This window comes from Hyperolius riggenbachi, chromosome 5 (genome assembly GCF_040937935.1).
Source record: "Hyperolius riggenbachi isolate aHypRig1 chromosome 5, aHypRig1.pri, whole genome shotgun sequence".
NCBI classification, from domain to species: domain Eukaryota; kingdom Metazoa; phylum Chordata; class Amphibia; order Anura; family Hyperoliidae; genus Hyperolius; species Hyperolius riggenbachi.
The window spans coordinates 127,994,457-128,018,819 of record NC_090650.1 but is presented as its reverse complement, the minus strand read 5'-3'; the positions used below and the strand labels follow the sequence as shown (position 1 = coordinate 128,018,819).

General features: G+C 42.3%; 1 protein-coding gene and 1 long non-coding RNA gene across 2 annotated transcripts in view; one reads left to right on the top strand and one right to left on the bottom strand.

Moving 5' to 3' along the window:
• SNRK (SNF related kinase) overlaps positions 1–24,363 on the bottom strand; it is a 105,976-nt gene that overhangs the window by 20,695 nt on the left and 60,918 nt on the right. Inside the window, exon 3 of the mRNA XM_068236239.1 lies at positions 1,388–1,529. Coding sequence (XP_068092340.1) covers positions 1,388–1,529 — 142 coding nt within the window. The remainder of the gene's footprint in view (positions 1–1,387; positions 1,530–24,363) is intronic.
• On the top strand, positions 1,351–23,324 carry LOC137518409 (uncharacterized). Its single transcript, XR_011020808.1, has 3 exons — positions 1,351–1,550; positions 20,951–21,226; positions 23,196–23,324. It is a non-coding gene; the product is annotated as an uncharacterized lncRNA (long non-coding RNA).

Sequence of the window (24,363 nt, the reverse complement as noted above, 5' to 3'; positions counted from 1 at the left end):
GCACACATTTCCCTAATTCTACTCAATGGCAGAGCTTAGTTTAAAACATGGTGGCATAGAGGAGAGCCCTCTTGCCTTGCAGCACTCGGTCCCCCGTTCAAATATAGCCTACTGGCTAGTACTAAATAAAGTACTTGAGCCAGGAGCCTCTAAATCAGCCACTTCTTGCAGCACGGATGGTAAAAGTAGTATGCTGCCCAGTCTCCTCACAGTTGGTACAGCATGGTGCTGAGTTAAGATGGTTAAGGACATGCTAATAATTCCAGCTTACTTGCATATTCAATACAACTTGTAATTGGGACAGTCCAAATCGGCAATAAGTGCATTCAGCAGCCTAATTCCAAGCCGAATACAATTTGCATTACATTTTCCCACAAGTGTGAAAAAGTAGCATCTCAATGACCTTCAAGTCCTAAAGGCAAGTAGCGGCTGCAGCCCCACCCACTAATTACTTCAACTGTGCTGCGGGTCACGACCTTATTTTTAGATCCAGAAGCCTAATCTGACACAGTAAGATAATATCTGGACACTCTGCTTACTTATCAACTAATTCATCAGGATTCCTTCTCATTCATGGAGCTGGAATTTTAATTGAAAAGTTGTACACATTCTACTGAGGTGCTGGTTACAGCTTTCCATACAGGCAATTCTCTGACTGCATCAGTTACAGTGAGACTGATAATGGCACTCCTCAGCATACCTTTGTAGAGGTTTCACGTAGCAGTCATTCTAATTTTCTGGACAGGATTCAGAAAGCAAGGCTAGCTGTAGGTGAAATGAATTAGCTTTTGTGGTTCTGTGTGATCTGTATAGTAAGCAGGCTGATCTCTGAATTACACTGCTTACACCTATCATATAGTGTACATACAAAATGAGCTGTGTGGAAATGTGGGTGCCTAAATTAGAAGCTAGAAGAATATTGGTAAAATAACCAATATTATACTATTGGGCGGTAGTAATTCCAACATAAAAAAAATCTTAATTTTACAATCACTAAACCAAACACAAGCCCTACCTCTACTAATACCTAAGCCTAACCCCCCACCTCAAACTAATGTCCAACTCTAACTGACCCCCCTACTAATGCCTTACCCTAACTGAATCAACCCCCCCACCATCCCTAACCGACCCCCAACTGATGCTGAACCCAATGGCACCCAAATTTTTGTTCATAGCCAATATTAACGTGGGAACGTATGGGACGTCCAAATTTCCTCAGAGCCTCTGGTGCCTAAAATTTCCTATTTCGGTCATATATATACACGGTAGTCATATCTGGTCTACACAGTGGAGGATCCTTGGAAAATAAACCATCCTCATTATAGATGGCTATCAAACAGTGTCTGATTTATGCTTCTGTACAGGTAAAAAACACAAGGAAACTTACTCTTTGCACTCCTTGGACACGTGTTTGGGAACGGTATATTTACAGTCCATGATCATAGTCAGTGTTTCACTGTCGTTTGCTTCTTGGAACGGAGGAGTCCCGCATACCAGCATGAATAGGATCACACCCAGACTCCAAATATCTGGAAAAAAAAAAAACTAAGGTTAAGTATGCCAACATAATGACAATTACACCTATGTATCCTTCTGCACTGTCCCAGTTTGCACTTTAGGTGTAACTTCAGTCACGGAAATGGAACAGAACTGCTTTTAATTTTGCCAGGCAGCAATCCAACAGCCTATTATTAGTAGTAATTGTTCTCAATAGATTGTACAATTTTACTTGAGAAATCACGGTCTATGTATAAACTATCCTGTACTACCCAGAACAGATTAATTTACCAGTACTCCGAATAGTGTGCTTGCATGCTGTGAGATGGTTTAGAAGACTACCTTCTGAATGAGACTGATTGAGAAAGCAAAACAAATAAATGCTATGTAAAACAGAGCGCCTCTGTTATGTGGCAGGGAATGTTTGAGATATGGGCTTCAATTTAGGGCTCGTTTCCACTAATGCGGTGCGGAATCGCCTGGATTCCACCGTTGATGAAATTGCATGCGGATGCGATTCTGCATGCGGTTTTGGCCGCGAATTCGCATAGGTGAGGGTATATGCGATTTTAACCATGTCACTGCCTGTGTGAATTTACATTGGTACCTATGCGAATTCGCGGCACAAACCGCATGGGGAAAACGCATGTGTTTTCCTTATTAAAATACATAACATGCGATTCGCATGCATTCCACTCGCAGGCGAATTCTGCGGCTCTTTTGTGCGTTTTTTCACCGCTGAAAAAAGCGCACCTCAACGCTACAGTGGAAACAGGCCCATCCACTTGCATTACATGTGCGAATCCGCATGCGTTGGACGCATGCGGATTCGCGATAGTGGAAACGAGCCCTCACAAAAACAGCTTCAATTCGCATAAAACAGATGATTTTACCAAACATTTTGTGAATTGTCAATTCATTATAGTAGTTACCTCGTGACAAACTAAAATTACCGGCTAGTGAGGTAAATACCTGAATAAATGGTAAAACCAAGAGATGTTTATATTTATCTCCAGCCTGGAGGTCTCGGTAACTGACAATTGGCCTCAATTCACTAACCTTAACTCCTGACTTTAAAGAGGAACTCCAGTGAAAATAATTTAATATAAAAAGGTGCTTAATTTTTACAATAATTATGTATACATGATTTAGTCAGAGTTTGCTCATTGTAAAATCTTTCCTCTCCCAGATTCACATTCTGACATGTATTAAATGGTGACATTGTTACTGTGGGCAGATTATGTAGCTGTTCTGGCTTTAACAGACAGCTATAAACAGCCATTTCCTGTGTGTGTCATTGTTACATTGTGGCAGTTTGCCCAGAGTACCGTACGGTACCAGAGCCTCTTGTGGGAGGGGTTTCAGCACAAAATCAGTCATACAGCGCCCCCTGATGGTCTGTTTGTGAAAATCATTATATTTTTCATGTAAAAGTGGGTATCAGCTACTGATTGGGATAAAGTTCAATTATTGGTCGGAGTTTCTCTTTAATAACTCTTCTGAGCTGTTTTACAGTTATCACAATTATATCACCATGGTGATAACTGTAAAACAGCTCAGAAAAGTTATTAAAGACAGGAGTTAAGCTTAGTGAATTGAGGCCATATATAAGATCAGCCATTCGATAAAGTGATAATTCCAGTATTTCAATAGCACCTTTTTCCTGTCAGACTCAAATCGCTTGTGAGTAGAGTTGGGCCGAACCTCCGATTTTAAGTTCGCGAACCTTGTTCGCGAACTTTCGCAAAAGGTTCGGTTCGCGAAAAAGTTCGCGAACCGCAATAGACTTCAATGGGGAGGCGAACTTTCAAAGTTTAAAAGTTTCTATCAGCTGGAAAAATGATAGAAAACATGTTTCAAAAGCTCTAATACCTGGAGCCACACCTAATTGAGTGAAATACACATCTCTGCTGGAGGACCCACCCCCCTCCCTCTTCCAAGCAAGGTCCTTTATACCATTTGCCTATCTACACTAATTAGTTATGGGACAGCTGCTACACACTCTGCTAGGAAGATTTTAATCTCCCTCCTCCCACCTCCCTCCTCCCTCCTCCCACCTCCCTCCTCCCACCTCCCTTCAACCCTTCAACCCTTCAACCCTTCAACCTATTCCCTCCTCCCTCCTACCGGAGGGAGGAGGGTCTCTTCTGGCAGGGAATTATACTACTTTAAAAGCCAGTATACATCATACCATAGCTGGGAATCGAACCCAGATCTCACTGTGTAGTGGACACGTCACCCTAAGCACTGTACCACTACAGTAGTAAGTGAAGCTAGCCGAAAATGTACCATTAATGCTCAATGCAATAGAACCATTAGGTTGCTTAAAGGAGAACTGTAGTGAGAGGTATATGGAGGCTGCCATATTGATTTCCTTTTAAGCTATACCAGTTGCCTGGCAGCCCTGCTGATCTATTTGGCTGCAGTAATAATAATAATATTAATAATCCAAACATTTGTATAGCGCTTTTCTCCTGTCAGACTCAAAGCACTCAAGAGCTGCAGCCACAGGGATGTGCTCAAGAGGCCACCCTGCATTGTTAGGGAGTCTTGCCTTGAACTCCTTACTGAATAGGTACTTGACCTAGCCAGGATTCGAACCCTGGTCTCCCATGTCAAAGGCAGAGGCCTTAACCAGTACACTATCCAGCCACTGTAGTGTGAATCCCACCAGAAACAAGCATGCAGCTAATCTTGTCAGATCTTACAAAAATGTCAAACTGTTGTTTGTTCAGGGTCTAGGGCTAAAAGTATTGGAGGCAGAGGATCTGCAGGATAGCCAGGTAACTGGTATTGCTTAAAAGGAAATCAATATGGTAGCCTCCATATACCTTTCACTACAGTTCTCCTTTAAAGGGAACCTTAACTGAGAGTGATATGGCTGTTTCCTGTAAACAATACCAGTTGCCTGGCAGTCCAGCTGATCTTTGTGACTGCAATAGTGGCTGAATCACACCCTGAAACAAGCATGCAGCTAATCCAGTCTGACTTCAGTCAGAGCACCTGATCTGCATGCTTGTTCAGGGGCTGTGGCTAAAAGTATTAGAGACACAGGATCAGCAGGCGATTCAGGCAACTGGTATTATTTTAAAAGGAAAAATCCATATCCTTCTCCGTTTAGGTTCCCTTTAAGGATTTGTAGCATAAAAGCCAACTCACATTGGCTGGGATTTGAACCTGGGTCTCAATGTATGGTGGACAAGCACACTATCCACTATACCAACTGAAGCTGGCCTGAAATTGCTGGCCTGAAATTGCTGGCCTGAAATTGCTGGCCTGAAATTGCTGGCCTGAAATTGCTGGCCTGAAATTGCTGGTTCAGGCCAGCAATTTCAGGCCAGCTTCAGTTGGTATAGTGGATAGTGTGCTTGTCCACCATACGTTGAGACCCAGGTTCAAATCCCAGCCAATGTGAGTTGGCTTTTATGCTACAAATCCTTAAAGGGAACCTAAACGGAGAAGGATATGGATTTTTCCTTTTAAAATAATACCAGTTGCCTGAATCGCCTGCTGATCCTGTGTCTCTAATACTTTTAGCCACAGCCCCTGAACAAGCATGCAGATCAGGTGCTCTGACTGAAGTCAGACTGGATTAGCTGCATGCTTGTTTCAGGGTGTGATTCAGCCACTATTGCAGTCACAAAGATCAGCTGGACTGCCAGGCAACTGGTATTGTTTACAGGAAACAGCCATATCACTCTCAGTTAAGGTTCCCTTTAAAGGAGAACTGTAGTGAAAGGTATATGGAGGCTACCATATTGATTTCCTTTTAAGCAATACCACTTACCTGGCTATCCTGCAGATCCTCTGCCTCCAATACTTTTAGCCCTAGACCCTGAACAAACAACAGTTTGACATTTTTGTAAGATCTGACAAGATTAGCTGCATGCTTGTTTCTGGTGGGATTCACACTACAGTGGCTGGATAGTGTACTGGTTAAGGCCTCTGCCTTTGACATGGGAGACCAGGGTTTGAATCCTGGCTAGGTCAAGTACCTATTCAGTAAGGAGTTCAAGGCAAGACTCCCTAACACTGCAGGGTGGCCTCTTGAGCACGTCCCTGTGGCTGCAGCTCTTGAGCGCTTTGAGTCTGACAGGAGAAAAGCGCTATACAAATGTTTGGATTATTATTATTATTATTACTGCAGCCAAATAGATCAGCAGGGCTGCCAGGCAACTGGTATAGCTTAAAAGGAAATCAATATGGCAGCCTCCATAAACCTCTCACTACAGTTCTCCTTTAAGCAACCTAATGGTTCTATTGCATTGAGCATTAATGGTACATTTTCGGCTAGCTTCACTTACTACTGTAGTGGTACAGTGCTTAGGGTGACGTGTCCACTACACAGTGAGATCTGGGTTCGATTCCCAGCTATGGTATGATGAATACTGGCTTTTAAAGTAGTATAATTCCCTGCCAGAAGAGACCCTCCTCCCTCCGGTAGGAGGGAGGAGGGAAAAGGTTGAAGGGTTGAAGGGTTGAAGGGAGGTGGGAGGTGGGAGGAGGGAGGTGGGAGGTGGGAGGAGGGAGGAATTAAAACTCTCTAGCAGAGTGTGTACCAGCTGTCCCATAATTAATTAGTGTAGGCAGACAACTGAGTCAAATGGTATAAAGGACCTAGCTTGAAGGGAGGATGGGCGGGTCCTCAAGCAGTGTGTTTGACCATAACATGGCTGCTGACAGTGAAATGGAGGGTAAAAATTTTGTTTTTTGATGCGAACTGGGCGAAGCGAACTTCCGCAAACGTTCGCCTGCGGGTGGCGAACGCGAACCACCGAAGTTCGCCGGGAACCGTTCGCCGGCGAACCGTTCGGCCCAACTCTACTTGTGAGGCAGCCAATAGAGCACGCTCAGTAGGGAGTCTCACCCAAGAACTCCTTACTGAATAGGTGCTGGATGGCAGAGCCCTTAACCATTACACTATCCAGCCACTGCTAGAAGGGAGACAATAGAGCAGAGAAAAGGTAAAATCTAATTGAACTATTCAAGAAAATAAAGTTAATAATAAAACACATTTCCCTAGGTTCACAATATTATTATGCAGTAATTAAAAATAGTTAATAACATACTAATAGTTTTGAGCTGATATAAATTAAATGTTAATTTTATGCAGCTCGTGTTTGCACTTTACTTGTCAGTATAATAAAAATTATGTCTGTATCACAATTTTCATCCATTTTCCCTGCACTGTAATAATCCATTAAATACTGAAAGAAACACCTCAAGATTGCTTAAAATACCGAATGAGGTAAAAATCTTAGTGAATGGTGATGCAGTTTTTTTGGTAAATTACCAAATTATTTTCACGTGAGAAATTGTTAGAGAATTTTGAAAAAAAAAAAAAAAAAAACTGCATGAGGTAAATTTCTAAACAAAACTTTTAAGGAACCTGTCTTAATGAATTGAAGCCAGAGAGAGGTCTGAGGCATATCCCAAACAGAAGCTTTGCAGATGTCACAAACTGTCAGCATTTGGTAAAATATATTTATTTCTGAAACGTGTTATCCATAACTTATATAATAAGAGTGAGGAAAGCAGAAATGAAAAAACTTTGGAAAACTGTGAAGACACTTTAAATCAAAATCTCTTTCTAGAATTCAATTTCAAGGAAATAACAGCAACACCAGCTATAATAAGACCCACAGACGTGACTTATTTGACTCAGTCATTTATTTGCCAACAATGCAACTGTCAGCAAGTCAGTGAAGATTTCAAACACTCAGACATAAGTTCTCTGGAAATGGGCCCAGTACAAGCAAAACAGAGTGTGGTTCAGGCAGATGGCTTATTTTGTGATTCATAATGATAAGCAAGATGTCCAAATTTCTTTTTGAGAAACACTGTTTTGCAAGTCATGCGCAAAAAAACAAAACAAAAAAAATTTAACGAGGAAGTTTAAAAGGAAACAAAAATTATAAAAATGTGATCCCAAACAAAATTCCTACAAGTGCTGAGTGAATCAAAAAGGGGGCCCGGAACCCACTAGGAGCACTTTTCTGAGCGCTTTGTGATTTGAAAAACTCTTGCTAATGTAATGCTATGGGTGTGATCCCACTTGAGGGATGTGATTTTATATAAATCCCCCATAGCATTGCATTAGCAAGAGCTTTTTCAAATCACCAGTGCTAAGAAAAGGCTTCTAGTGGGTTTAACCGCTTAGGGCCCATTCACACTTAAAAGCGCAAAACAGTAGCACTTAGCGCTACTGTTTTGCGCGGGTGATTTTACCACGGTAAAATCATTGTACACTTGTTTAAGCACTGTACTCTGATCGCTCGAGAATCGAGGCAGGCAACACGTTTTGTGATTGCCGTTAATCGCGGAATGGCCGCAGTGAGATTACTGCCAGTTATAATTGCGCAAGCGCTTTCGAGATTAGTGGGAATCACCCGCTAATCGCCGTAGTGAGAATGGCCACTAAGGCTGCTTCTACCTCTCTTTGAGAATACTGTACTGGCATTTGTGAAGAACAGCACAAGATGTCAGCGCTACATAAATACTAAATAATAATAATAATAATAACTACTTCCCTGAAAGAGACACCGGGAGAGTCTTTTTACCTTTCAACCCGCCCTCATACTTCAGCTGTGCATTGTTATAGCAATTTATTTATGCTAATGAGAAAGTACTGGAAAGTGATGGATGAAAAAATGACAAGGACGCCTAAGCAACCTAATCTGGCAGGACACTCTGCCAAAATTAAATTGATATTAAAAAGTAAACAGCAATATTTTACTGTTCTTCAGATAAGGGGTGTTTATATATTTTAAAACATGGTGCAGATCACCCAACTCTGAAGTAAGCACTGCCGCACTTAAGGAGCATTCAAGATCCCTAAAGCAATACCTTGCCATTAGTTCCTCTCAGGGCTCATTTCCACTACAGCGAATCCACATGCGTTGTCCGCATGCGGATTCGCACAGCCAATACAAGTGGATGGGCCTGTTTCCACTTGTGCGTTGTGCGGAGCGTTTTTGTGTGCGGGGAAAATCTGCACGGCAGAGCCGTCAGAATTCGCTCCCCGCACACCGCTAAGCGAATCGCATTCAATGTATCTAATAGGGAAATCGCATGCGGTTTTGGCATGCGTTTTTCCCCGCGATTTCGCATAGGAGGTAATGTTAATTTACAAAGGCAGTGACATGGTTAAAATCGCCCACCTACTACCCTATGCAAAATCGCATACGAAATCGCGGGAAAAACGCATGCAAAATCGCACCCGCATGCGATTTCGTCTGCGGTGATTTCCTGGCGATTCCACACCGCACAAGCGGAAATGCAGCCTCAGAAGCTCACCATTTTCTTCTGACAACAAGCTCTTCTAGTTCTGACAACATTTTGTCAGAACTGAAATATATCAGTTGCTGTCAGTTATAGCTGAGTGGACAACTGACGTGCCAGGTAATGTCCATGTTTCCCTATGGCTCAAGTGGGCGATGTTACAGTTTAACAGTGTGCTGACCAGAAAGCCGTTATGGGGTAATGGTCATTTTCAAAATGGAGGACGGAGAATTCCATTAATCACAGTGGACAAACAGGATGCGGAACAGGAGAAAGATTGAGGAGTAGACTGCACGGTAGATACCGTAAGTATGACTTGTGTATGTTTATTTCGACTTTTCATTTTCAGTTCAGGTTTTCTTTAACCACTTGAGGACCACAGTGGTAAACCCCCTAAAGACCAAGCACATTTTTACTAAAATGGCCACTGCTGCTTTAAGGTTAAGTTGCAGGGCCGCACAACACTGCACATGAGTGATCCCCCCCTTTTTCCCCCACCAACTGACCTCTTTGTTGGTGGGGTCTGATCGCCCAAGTTGTTTATTTTTTTTAAATAAATATTTATATATTTAATTTTTTTCCTATTTACTTATAATTTTTTTTTTTAAATCCCCTCCTCCCCCCCAGCAGGCCAATCACGGCGATCGGCTTTCATAGGCTTCTGCCTATGAGAGCTGATCGCTCTCCTGTCCCCAGTACAGTGCTGCTGCTGATCGCAGCGCTGTACATGTAAATAGACAGCGGTTTTGCCGTCTTTACAGTCTCCCGCTCGGAGACTGAAGGCGGGGCAGAGCTCCGCCCCTCGAGCAGGAGATCTCCTGCAAAACAGAGCCCCAGGACTTGACGCCAATCGGCGTTAGGCGGTTCTGGTGCTGCCGCCAAGCCACGTCCATTGGCGTTAGACAGTCGGCAGGTAGTTAAAGGGGAACTTCAGCCTAAACAAACATACTGTCATTAAGTTACATTAGTTATGTTAATTAAAATAGATAGGCAATATAATCTCTTACCCACCTTGTTTTAAAAGAACCCGCAAATCTTTGTGATTTCATGGAGGCAGCCATCTTTTTGGAAGAAAGGAGGCGACAGGGAGCATAAGACAGTTCCAACTGTCCTGTGTCCTGATCAGCCCTCCCAGCTGCACGCGCTAAGCTTCAAATCTTATGCACCAAAACAGCAGAAGGAGCACAACATCAGAAATCCCACAGCATCAGGTGAAAAATGCCCGGGCAGTTTTCTTCTGTGCAGCTAAAAATGAGGCTTGGATAAGAAAAACGAAGTTCTGATGCTGTGAAACGGTTAGTCCCCATTCACACTTGCAGGAGTGATTTTTCCGTGATTTCACGCAAAAGAATAACTGAACACTGCAGCGATTTTGCCGCGATTGCGTTTAGCGCTTCTATAGCACTGAAACGCGATTGCCGGGAAATCGCCTGAAAATGGTGCAGGCGCCGCATTTGCGTTTTGAGGTTTTGCCTGTTTTTAGGCGATTTGCGGCGATTGGCACAAATCGCCCAAGTAAGAACGGGCCCATGAAATCGCGGCAAAACGCTCTAGTGTGAATAGGGCCTTAAAGAAACACCAAGCCTTTTCAGTGCTGCCGAATAGTTTTTTAGTCTGCAGGTTCACTTTAAAGAGAAACCGTGGCCAAGAATTGAACTTCATCCCAATCAGTAGCTGATACCGCCTTTTACATGAGAAATCTATTCATTTTCACAAACTGATCATCAGCAGGCTCTGTATGACAAATATTGTGGTGAAACCCCTCCCACAGGAAATTGTGAGGACCATGGTCCTGGCAGTTTCCTGTCTATGAACCTCGTTGCATTGTGGGAAATAGCCGTACAGCTGTTTCCAACTGCCAAAAAAGCAGCAGCTACTTCCTGTTACCATCACCTGCCAGCAGTAAAAATGTCACCATGTGATAAATGTCAAAATGTAAATCAGGGAGAGAAAAGCTTTTACAATGGGCAAACACTGACTAAATCATTTATACATAATTATTGTAAAAATGAAGCACTTTTTATTACATTATTTTCACTGGAGTTCTTCTTTAAGGGCTGTTTTCCACTGAGAAACTGCAATTCGATCAAGTCTTTAACATTTTCCACTACAGCAATTACACCATGATTCTACAAGTGTATGGGCATGATTGTGATGCATTTGTGACGGGAGAAAAACGGGCAGGAAAATATTTAATTCGAACTGTGGGGGAAAAAAAAAGTAATTGCGTAGTGGCACAATTGCTGTGCAATTTTTCTGTGCTCTTATATTTCTTATAGGAGGTTAATCTCATAAAAAATGCAGCAGGCATGATGACTGCGATTGGGGATAAATGTGCACTAATGGAAACATCCACGCGAGATTTCCATTAGATCAAAGGGTACCCAGCGTTTTGCGATCCGATCACAATCAGATCGCAAAACCAGGGCTGCGGAGTTGGAGCAATTTTTGGATACCTGGGGTCAGGAAAAAAATGCAGACTATAATCTGTAACTGTAATCAAAAAAAAAAATATGATAAAAATTTTCGATTTTTAAAATAATACGCTCAACAAGTAATTTTTTTTAAACAGCTAGTCTACAGCAAGTTTAGTTTAAATGCATCTCTGATGTACATGAAAAAACACACAGTACGTGAATGCTTAAGGCCCGGTTCACACTTGCGGTTGTTTGCCAAACGGACCGGATGACCTGACCGGATCCGGACCGGATCCGGATCGTAACCGTACGGTTCTGATCCGGATCCGATCCGGATCCGGTCAGGTTGCATCAGGTGTCCATCAGGATGCGATCCGGATCCGTTTGGCAAAAAAACTTTAAAAACAAAAAAAAAGTTGGGGGTCTGGGAGGTCAGCAGAAGGGGGACCTGTGGAATCAGGCCCTCTGCTGTTTAGCACTCACCTCCACCTGCGACATGCTGCCAACATCTCCGGATCCGGATCCAGCTGTGCTGCTCCACTCCAAAATGCTTGCCCATGTGTCCCCATCCAATATCGCCGCAACAATCCCCATAGGAAGTGGGGTAGAACATCCGGATTTCTCAGCCTGTGTGTTGTGCGCTCTCCGGTTCCCATTGGTTTGTATTGGCCGGATGGTGCAGTCCGGCTCCGCCCCGGATACGGCTGCCGGAGGAGCCGGATGAAAAAATAGCGCATGTTGGAACGGAGGCCGGAGTCCGGATCCGGCCCGGCTCCGGTTCGGCAGAACGGACGCATGTGAACGGACGCATAGGCTTTCATTGCTATGCCGTGCGTCCGTTCCGTCCGTTCTGCAAGCGGTGCGGCTCCGGCACGGCGATTCCGGAGGGCCACCGCAAGTGTGAACCGGGCCTAAAAGTTATAGGCCCATATGCAATTAACTTTCTCCTGAGTTTTCTCTTGATATTTTTAAACTTGTCAATAAAATGCCTTTCAAGTCAACAGAAAGCAAGAAAACACTCAAAAATAATTAAGATAGTACCTTTTCACCTACTTTTGGTACTTTTTTTTTTTTTTAGTTGAAAAGTCCTGGAAAGTTATTTTAAATAAAAGATGAAAAATGATCTCTTAGTAGAAAACTGAGGCCGGTTTCACACTGTAAACCAGCGTTAGCGGTACGCCACGCCCACTGCACCCGACCACCAACAGGTCTTCAGTGAACACTGCGTACTAACGGCCACCAGCCACGATGAAAGTGCCACTAAACCCACAACGGAACTCTGGTCCCTACCTTCGTGTTCCTACCTCTCCCTCTAGATTGTAAGCCTTTGGGCAGGGTCCTCCTCCTTTTGTGTCCTACCTGATCATGCACCTCCATTACTGTGCACCCATGCTATGCACTTGAGTGAACCTAACTTGCCTAATCTCCATGCTCCATCCAGTGACTGACTAAGCATTACCTGGTACTCATACTGTGCTGTGTGATCTGGTTTTCTTGTATTCCATTCCTGTATTGTCATTTTGTTGTATGTCACCCATAAATATTGTCTGTAACCTAAATTACTCTTCAGCGCTGCATAATATGTTGGCGCTTTATAAATACAATAAATAATAATAATAAGGTGCTTGCGGTCACTTCCAGCTTTGGGTATGCGGAAGCGTATTGTAAAAACATGCTTGTGGGCCGTCACAACGGCGTCTTTAAAAAAAAAAAATGCACCTGTGTCGCCAGAGAAAAACATGACTTCCGGGCCGACACAGATCAGACACTAACGTAGTTCTGTGCTAACATTAGATTAGGCACTTCCAGTGCAGTGTTCCGCAACATGGGAAGTATGAATTTCCCCATAAGAATACATTAGGCTGTGGTAGCAGTGTGTCAATTTGATGCACTGCACCAGTGTGAAAGGGCCCTCAGGTGAAAAAGTGAATTGCATATATCCCAGAGCAACCCAACACATTGGGCATGATTCACAAAGTTTTTTCACCTGATCCATGTTAGGCTGCATTTCCACTTGTGCGGTGCGAATCGCCACGGTAAAAATTCAAATGCGGATGCGAATTTCGCATGCGGGTCTATGCGAATTTCCATGCGAATTCGCATGGATGACGATGTATGCGAATTTAACCATGGCAGTGCTGGTGTGCTTTTCCATTGTTTCTATGCGAATTCGCATGAAAATTCGCATACACAAACCTCATGCGAATTTCCTATTGAATACATTGGATGCGATTCACATAGCGGTATGCGGTATGCGAATTCTGATGGCTCTGCCATGCGAATTTTTTCTGCACAGAAAAACGCAAAGGAATCCTGACAAGTGGAAACAGTCCCATTCACTTGTATTGCTTTGCGAATTTGCATGCGAAAAACGCATGCGAATTCGCGATAGTGGAAATGGGCCCTTACATTTTTAAACTCCCATAGAGCAAAAAAAAAAAAAATATAACTAAGGTAAGAAAAGTGATATTGAAATGAAGTTAATCAGGAACAACTTACTTTGAGTTATTATTTTACTTGTAAATGTGCTGAAAGATTATTTTTATTAAGCAGGAGTAAAATAAGTCATTTGATAGAAGTTTTGAGAATTGATTTCATTGTCTGTTTAATAAGATTCACTGGAATCCTGTATCAGGCTGAGTTCCGCTGCATAGACCTGCTTCCTTGCAGAAAGTAGCCTTGGCCTTTTCTATATCAGATACAGAAAAGGTAGAGGCCTTTTTCTGCAAGGTGGCACGGCTACACACCAGAACCCACAGCAGATATGGGGCTTCGGTGGATCTTATTTTACAGACAGCATACTGGGGCATTCATGTTGACAATGAAAGACCAGGATAGCTGACAGGGTAAAGTGTCAGCTTCCATGTCCAGGAGCTTTAAAATTCCTAAGTGTTGGCAGTGATGAGATGCCTATTATGTTACATACTTTCAATTAACAAGATTGTAATATGCAAATTAGAGGAGTAAGAGTGGAGGAGTCCGAGTTGGTGGAATCCTAAACTGAGGAGTGGAAGTTGAGAGACGGAGGATTTTTGAACAGACTCCACAGCCCTGCACAAAATGCACTTAGTGGAAAATAGCTCTCTTACGACACTAGAAAAATCACATTCAAATAAAGAGAGAAGGCATACAAGATGCACACCTCATTCCTAATGTTGTGTACACACCTTAGATCCAAGGTTCTCAAACCTGTCCTCACAGAGTACGTGTTTTATGGATCTCCTTCCTTCACAACGCAAGTGGATGAATCGCTGATCAAACTAATTAGCTAGATTATTCAGTACTCAGGAATGGAGGGCAACAAAACAGGCACTGCTGGAAAGGCTTGAGATCAGGATTGAGAACCCAGATGGTGTCATGGGGTCTAACTACCACTTTCTCTTAACTCTTTCCCATCCCAGATTACAGAGAGGACTATAAGGGGTAGCCAAAGCTGCACTCTTGCCTAGGGACTCATTTCATCTTAATCCGTTTTTGATCACAGTCACATAAACTAGTCCTTCAGAGGCATGCACGTTCAGCTATGTACTACATTATAGAGAAAGGATAGGTACAGTATCAAGACCCCTCCCACAGAAGAGAAGCAAAATAGCATTTGGAAAAAAAAATCCCCAAAAAAGTAAATCTGGTCCAACTTGGCAATAATGTCCTGATTAGGTCGCTAGGTATAAACAATGTACATATAATCACTTTCTCTTCTTCAAAAGAAAAGGCAAGGATCAGCCCCATCATGAAGATGTTCAATGTGCAGAAACCATTGTGACTGGTGGGACTAGTTATTAGTCTTTGAATAGCCCTAAAGGAGCGCATACATATACCATTAGTCTTCCCCATCAAGGCCAAGCTTGATCCTGCGGGTGGCACTGCGGGAAAGAGTGCTGTACAATTAGCGTGTTCATTTATCCTTATCCAATGATGAACCACAGACTAAATAAGCTAATAGGGTGTTCAAACTACATCGTGAACTTTAAACTGAACTTTTTAAATAATAAAGTTTGAACAATGGATAAAAATTGATCTCTGGTCTTAGCCTCAGCCGGAGTTTCATTTACTTTTTTTTAGGGTTTAGTGGTCCTTAAATTGTGGTGATCTGTTCATCATTTGTTCTCATGCTGCAGAGAGATTGTGCCCGGTAAGCAGACTCACTAGCAAGTCCGGTGGTGTGTGAATTCCATGCATCTATCACACCCATGCAAGCTATTAGCACAAACATGATTATGATTTCCTAGAGCTGCATTTCCAAGAACGTATTTCTCCTCCTCTAAACTGATTAAATACTTTTGCTTATAATGGATCACCAGGGATCCATTATTATGAACAGAAAAGCAATGTATGAACGGATTTCTCAAAACAGCCTGAAGCAGTGAGATATTTCAAAAAGCAATTAAACAAATACAGCAGTTTATTAAAGTGTAAGGAAAGTTGCATACAAATACTAGAAATTATCTAAATGAGCAGACTCTTATGTGGTGCTTACTATTATAGCATTTCTCAATAGACATTACCAAACTCTATTGGATTGGTATAACAAGACAGCACTGAGCAGACACTGTGGTTTCTACATTAAAGGACAACTGAAGTGAGAGGGATATGGAGGCTGCCATATTTATTTCCATCTAAGCAATCCCAGTTGCCAGGCCCTCCTGCTGATCCTCTGCCTCCAATACTATTAGCCATACCCCCTGAACAAGCATGCAGCAGATCAGGCGTTTCTGACATTAATGTCAGATCTGACAAGACTAGCTGCATGCTTGTTTCTGGTGTTATTCAGATACTACTGCAGAGAAATAGCAGACCAGCAGGGCTGCCAGGCAACTGGTATTGATTAAAAGGAAATAGATATGGCAGCCTCCGTATACCTGTTACTTCAGTTCCCCTTTAAGGCTCCATTTGCACTAGGATATTAAAGGGAACCTAAACTGAGAGGGATATGGATGTTTCCTTTTAAACAATACCAGTCCTGCTGATCTCTTTGGCTGCAGTAGTTGCTGAATCACACCTGAAACAAGCATGCAGCTAATCCAGTCTGACTCCAGTCAGAGCACCTGAGCTGCATGCTTGTTGAGTGGCTATGGCTAAAAGTATTAGAGACACAGGATTAACAGGAGAGTCAGGCAACTAGTATTATTTTAAAAGGAAAAATCCATATCCTCCTAAGTTTGGGTTCCCTTTAAATCCTGCGTGCCTTTTACCATGTGTGAATGTTCAAGTTATTTTATGCAAACTTTTATTTGAATTTTCACGTGTCTATCATAAATGATAATCATTTAATGGCAAACAGATGCATGGTGCGTTGTGCAAAAAAATGCCAGTCATGGGAAAATTGCTTGAAAAATCGAGACGTGAGTACGTAGCTTCAGTCTTGAAGTTGAAACAGCCATGTCAATGTGACAAAATCTGGTTCATTCAGCTCCCAGACAAACTATTGAACGTTATCACTTTCATGCTATCCTACGTTTATTCACAGACACAGACTTGTAATTAGTGCCAAAAGAAAGTATTTTTGAGAGACAACCAAGCTAGCTGTGTGGTCTTCATCACATCTGGGAAGAGAATAAATACACTCAGGAGGTAGTGGCTGATTTGCATTGCATCAGCTGATATGGGAGGGGCTCTGCCCAGGCTGTCCTACCTAACTACAGAGGGGAGAAAGATGTGGGCAGAGAGCAACTTCTAAAGTGTGTTTGTTGTTTTGTTATATATGTTAGACGTTTCACATAAGCTATATTTTAAGCTGCATAGACAGTTTCCCATTTTTTCTACCCTTCTGCAAAGTGTAATGTAATGAAAAAAAACAGCTAAATATTTTCTTCAGTCAAAAGCAGCATTCCATGCTAGTTAGCAAAGCTCAGGTAGACATATACTGGCCCATACACTGTTAAATTATCACTAAATTTTTTGTATTTGATCGATATTACAATGATTTAATGATCAATTATTTTACCACCAACTAAAAACCAACATTGTGGATCTATTTTTCTTCCTCTTCCCACCTATTGCCCATTTTAAAAGACCCTATTTACCAGTTGTCATGAGAAGTGTTTAGAGGAAAGTTTACAGTCAAAATTCTCAGCGATAAATTGCTTCTGTGTAGACCGGCCATTGGCGCACTGGTTTTTCTAACTGATTTTACACCAATCAGATTTCTTTGATCAAACCTGCCATTAATATATGGTTTCAAAATAACTAATCAATTCACTTACAACCTATGAACTGCCTATAATCATTTAAAAGTCTTACTGTATATGTTGGACTATCTCTGTGCGAGGGCGTTAGAGGCAGAGCAGTGGGGTATTGATGCCTGTAGTGCATCGATCAGTAAAATGCTTGCAATTTGACCGATGCTCGATAGATTTCTGATGCAGTCAAAATGGAGTTTGCCACAAGGTGTGAGAATCCATTACTGTCCAATTTAATATCAGCATATCAGGCCATAATTGACCCATGGCAAAAACTAAACTACATATGAATGATGCAACCCCCGGCAGGAACAGACACTGGTCAGAATAAACTGTAATAAACACCACACACTACCAGTATATGACGTTCCACTGCCAGCAATTTATTTGGTTAAAATGAATTCAAGACAAGTTACATGGGCTTGTAGTAAGGCAAATGGAGTACATTTACCAATAGTTGCATACATTCACCTGAGTACAACTAGAACCAATCTATTCATATAAGGAATAAATATTCCAAAATAGTCCCAAATGCCCAACCATTAGCAAGGGTGGTAAAGTGTACACAAAAAGGTCTTGACCATAAAACTTCGCCGTGTGGAGGCGTCAGGTGTGATACTCATCCAGAGTTGGCATCTGCCATTCCCAACTGTTGTGATCTAATCTGAACTTCTTATAAGAAAAGCAGAGGCCAAACCTACTGCTGCAACTGCAGCCTTAAATCATATCCTGACCCTTCACCACACGGCAAGATCAAGGAAAAAACCAAATGAACTAGCTGACTCGTAGTCAGCACCCCTCCCCTCCCTATGCCCCCCCCCCCCCCCCGCAGATCAGCACAGACACACCTGGGGTCGTCACCCCAATCACACACAATGAGTAATTGTATACTGGTAGTCCATGCAAATGTTAATAATGACTGCAGTCCTTTCCTCAAAAAATATATAGATGTCAACAATATCACTGAAGAAATCCTCAAATAGCGACACTATAAGGAAGGAACAAAAAAAAGTAAAGTCATGGACTATAGTTTCCCCAGCATGTATGGAACTGTTCATAAGTCCTCAAGTGCAGCACCTACACGGATTCCCATGCTCAGTTTTTCCCAGATCCAATACGCTGTATCCGGCATAACTGTGTGAGCCTAGGACCTCAAACCCAGTTCATATTCAAAATAATGATTGCCGACAGATTCTGGACTTTTAAGTATACAGTCAAGTGACAAACCGACTTGTTTTGCAAAACTACAGTGCACTGTGTTCACGGCATGTATAATAGTTACCACTCCTCACTTGCGGATCGTCATCTCAGACACGTGGTGATGCCCAACTAACCGCCTATAAACTTGCTAGGCAGGAGTCTCCCGTCCGATCTACGGGGACTCAGGGCAGCTTGCCATCATTGTATGTCCGGCCATTCGCCGTTTTTGAAGTCCGTGGGGTGTGAGAGCGCCGATCCCGGCGGAGGGGCAGAGGGAGAAGAGCGGTCCTGCAACGCTTTTTTTCTTTTCTTTCATAATTGACCCATGCATGGGCTGCTCTAGTCAGGAATCAGGGTCAGGCAGAAGAGAGACAGATAAAATGATTTGTACACCACACTTTGGGGCTATAAGAAAGATATTTTCTATTAATTATGAGCTGGCTACATGGAAGCTATACCTCTACGCGTAGTTGTCAGAATCGTGATCAGCTTTGAAAAATATTGGACTTAAAAAAGGAACTTTAGCGAAAAACGGGAATAAATAAAATCAATACATTGCAAAGTGGGAAGTTAAAAAAATAGAAGCGATCAAGAAATGATTGATATTCTCCATGTTATTTGTTCATATTGTTTGATCCACAACCAGCCTGCACATTATCTTTACTACTGGCAGACATGGAAAAAAACAAAAAACAAAAACAGCACCAACTGCCATCTATAACCAGGGCTGTGGAGTCGGAAGTCGTAGCAATTTTGGGTGCCTGGAGTCAGAGTCGGGAAAAAAAATGCACCGACTCCTAATGAATTTAAACTGTAATTAAAATAGAAAATATGATAAAATGTTCTATTTCTCACATAATAGTCATAAATTATAATATATATATATATATATATATATATATATATATATATATATATATATATATATATATATATATATATATATATATATATATATATATATATATATATATATATATATATATATATATATATATATATATATATATATATATATACACATACACACATACATACATACATACATACATACATACATACATACATACATACATACACACACACAGTAATAGGTGTGCTTAGTCCACAAAAATAAAATCAACACATCAAAATTAGTTAGTTACTTGCGCTGCTTCAATAAAGCAGTCTCCGTATTTTTAATGTCAGATATACATACCTGATTGTAACTGTACAGTATATATGATGTGTACACAGGAATCTCATATTTACTAAACAACATCTATGCTGTAAGAATAAAGCCTGATGTGTAGCCATGTCACTAATAGAAATGGTCAATGAGATGGAAAGAATTCTGCGCTGATGCTGATTTATGCAAATGTATGCACTCTCCTTGCTCATGAAATCAAATAATTTGATATGTTGTTAAAATCTGGTTTGGTGACTACGAATTAGGGCTCGTTTCCACTTGTGCGGCGTGCGTCTCGCAGACGCACGCCGGCACTGAGCGGGTGGACGGGATCGCAGGCGAATCCCATCAGCCTTACCATGCACGGCTATGGGAATCGCAGCCTCCGCTGTGAATTCTGCGGGGGGTTCCAGCCGAATCGCTACTGCAAGCGATTCGGCTGGCGGCGCCGTTATACCCTATGGCAGAGTTTCCCCGCGCGATTTGCCTACGTGGAAACTCTGCGGATTCGCGGCAGAAACAGGCCATAAAAGGGTACCTGAGACGGATGAAAAGAAGATCCAGGTGGCGGAGGAGGACAGCGAGGGACTGATTAGCCTGAAGGGGGCTAGAGGAAGCCCCAGGTATGTATAAAACTTTAATTTCATCGGTCTTAGGTTTACTTTGTTACACAGTAGTACTATACTCTACTATGCACTCTCCACAGAGCTGCAGGGAATCCACTGAGAATGTTGTGCACATTGAAAACAGAGGTGTTGTCTATCACCCATAAACCTGGTTCAGATTGTGCATGAAGAATGTGTAATAGAGGAAGAATTTACTCATTCCCCTGCACAGTACCTGCACATCACCAACAGTCACATTTCTTAGGGCCTGATAGATGTTCTTTGTTCCTGTCTGTACCTTTTACAAGCACTATTACCAAGGACTATTTTAGTCTATGACTAAAGGGAATAAATATGGCAGTCTCCATATCCTTCTCACTTCAGTTGTCTTAAAATTCCTAAGCGTTGGCAGTTAAGATACAAATTTCATGTTACATACTTTCAATTAACAAGGTTGTAATATGCAAATTAGAGGAGTCGGAGGAATCCTAAACTGAGGAGTCGGAGTTGGTGGATTTTTGTACCGACTCCACAGCCCTGTCTATAACCATACCCTCTAACAATGCGATAGGTTAAACGGGTTTTTTTTTGCTTTTTTTATAGATATACATATGCAAAGATACTGATTGCTTGGCAGTTGGAAACAGCCATTATTTCCCACAATTAAACAAGGCGCCCAGTGTGATGTCAGGACCATGGTCATGAAATCACAATGTGAGAGGGTTTCACCATGATATCAGCCATAAGGACCTCCCTGATGATCTATTCAATAAAGAGTCTTTACCCTTTCTCATGGAAAAAGGCGTATCAGCTGAATGGGACAAAGTTCAATCTTTGGTTACAGCTTCTCTTTGACTGCCCTCGATTACATGAAAACAAGTAAGTGGAAAACGCATAAAAAACTGTTCTGTGCTTATGTTATGTGCTTGACAATCTTTTCTTCAGCTCTTCCTGCCAAAAAGACAAATTAATATTTGGGTGGTGTTTAGAACGTTCTCTGTTTAGTAAAGACTTACATGGAGACCTTTGTAAATGAATATGCCAAAACAGCTTTTATGTAACTTATATTGCAAATCGGCTTTGTGGTATTTCACCATTTGCATGATGTGGACATGCAGTCACTATAGAGACAAATGATAATAAAGAGGCTGAGCTCCAGAATGCATTAAAGTTCAAGAGGGGAAGTAGAAGAGTGTCAGGAACAAAGGGAGGATCTCAATAAACCCGGGGTGGGGAAGGCTAATGGCAGGGGATGTTTCTCGTCTTCAAATGTGACATTTCCTCCTGTACAACATGCATATTACAGCTTTTAATTCCTGCAGCTTTAGAACCTGACATTTCCACAAAAATCGTGCAAATGGTCTTCAGCCCATTTACTGCCGGTATAAATAGCCACAAGACTATAAAACGTAGGCTCTCTTAGAGAAGCCAGAACAAAAAGATTAATACAAAATTAATGAATCCGGATAGTCACAGAGCATCACAAGAATGGGTCTCTCGCACAATGATAGGCTCTAATGTTCCCTTTCTAAATATAGTACCTAATTCTTCACATCTGTTCTCAGAATGTGGAAAATGCAATTTAGATAAAGACAGAGGAAAAAACTGAGGCAGTTATTAAAGGGTAGGACCTAAACAACTGGGGAGGGAGAAATTTAAGTTTACTCTAGATAAAGGGATTAAAGTGAACTCAAAACAATGTAAAAAAAACAAAACAAAAAACAATTCAGGCATGAATGAGGAACAGGATTGGGCTCCATGACTGCCATAGAGCACCAAGTGACTGCAAGCAGGGGGCGAGAGGTACAAATCGGTGTTCAGAAATCACCCATCAGCTGGCTGTGGGGTCACTTTGAAAACTCAGCACCGTTATCTGGTAGATACATTGAAAGCTGCATAATCTTCAGTGAGGATAAATCCAAATGTATGCAACTTGCCTCTTGTGTTCTTAGTAGGCAGGAAGACACCAAATGTACAATAATGTAATGGTTAAGGGCTCTGCCTCCGACACAGGTTACCTGGGTTTGAATCTCAGCTGTTCCTGTTCAGTAAGGCCTGGTGCACACCAAATCCCGCTAGCAGATCCTCAAAATGCTAGCAGATTTTGAAACGCTTTTTCTTATTTTTCTGTAGCTTTTCAGCTAGCATTTTGCGGTTTTGGGAAGCGTTTTTGGTGTAGTAGATTTCATATATTGTTACAGTAAAGCTGTTACTGAACAGCTTCTGTAACAAAAACGCCTGGCAAACCGCTCTGAACTGGCGTTTTTAAGAGCGGTTTGCGTTTTTCCTATACTTTACATTGGAGGCAGAAACGCCTCCGCAATCCAAAAAAATGCCTCACCCCAGGAGTATGCGTTTCAGCAAAATGCCTCCCGCTCTGGTGTGAACCACCCCATTGAGATACATTGACCAAGTGTATCCGCAGCCGCAAGCGGCTGCAAAAACGCCGAAAAACCTGCTCGGTGTGCACCAGCCCTAAGCCAGCATTCAGTAGGAGACCTTGGGCAAGACTCCCTAACACTACTACTGCCTACAGAGCGCACGCTAGTGGCTGCAGCTCTGTCTCTTTGTGTCCACCAGGAGCGAAGCATTTCTTCACACAGTATATAAAATGTAACAGGGAAATTATTATCAATCATTCAGGCTAATAACTGGTATGTGAGACGCTAAGGAGAGAGCAACATTTAAAAACTGCAATAAACTGAACAATGAAGTTAGTGCAATGGGAATAAGCAACAAATTAACAGTGCTACCGGTCAAGCGATGCTTGGACAGTTAAAGTTGTATGGCAAGTCTTCTATCGGTAATTTTTTGTAAAATCACATATGTTAAATACTTGATTCAACAGAGAGTCTTCAACCACCACTTTCATCAGTTCTCAAACCAGAGTTGAAGACCACATAGATTGGTCAGAAAAAAGAAAAGAAGAGAGAGAGAGTGCGATAGTGAGAGTGTGTCCAATAATTCCACCAATACATCCAAGTTATGATACCGCCAGATGAGTTATTGGACCATTTGGAGTTTTTATTATTGTAAAAAATAAAAAACAAAAAAACCTACCCGCTTAATCTTTTGCTTGAATAAATGCTCAGCATGCGTTGCTATGCCAAAAACAAGTGCTAGGCTAATTGTGTCCTCTTCTGCTCATTGCATACCCTACGGCGCCCTCCTGTCACATGTATGCTACCCTACCAGTTTCATCCAACTTGGGCCAAATAAAGGTTTATGTGGTTTTACTAAGAATCAACAGTAGACAGAAAGATGCGGGGAATGGGTGAAAAAAAACAAGGGGTGGGGGAGAGCCCAGGTTGTCATCCAATAAAAATGGCTAGCCACCAGGAATAGTCTAACCTCGATCTGTGGCGGACAGTCCCGAACGGGGTGGCTAGCAGGAAGGCTTTGTCCCACTCGGACTGGGGACCAAGTCTTGGCAGAAGTCTTCCTCCACAAGGCGTGCAGATGATAGCCTCCTTCAAAGCTATACTGGCAAAGCACTGCTCTGATATATTTTCCACCTACCCCAAGTGCTGTGATACCGCTATAGGTGGCTGCACTGTGAGGCAATCGTGGGTGGGAAAATGTGTATAATAGATGAAGCTGCTGTTGGCTCCGCGCCACTCAGCCAAGGTGAGAGGATCAAATCGCAGGCGGCTGGAGCAGGAGCTGGGACGCTCTCTAGAGATGTCGCGGCCAGAGGGCACTCTCCGCTAGTCTGTGGACTCTACACAAGTGGGACACAGCCAGCAAGAGCGGTATAACAATTTGCCAGTGCGAGTGTGTGCAAGTAGGAAAAAACGGCAGCTGCCGTATTGATCAAAACGAAGTGTGTGTGTGTGTGTGTGTGTGTGTGTGTGTGTGTGTGTGTGTGTGTGTGTGTGTGTGTGTGTTGGGGCAGATGGGCGATGCAGCCGTATCAATATGATGTTACACGGTGGGCACATTAACAGGTATCGACCGTCGCTTGGCGGATCACTAGCCAGGTGGCCCCTTGCTCAGTGACGTCAGTCCAGGTCTCG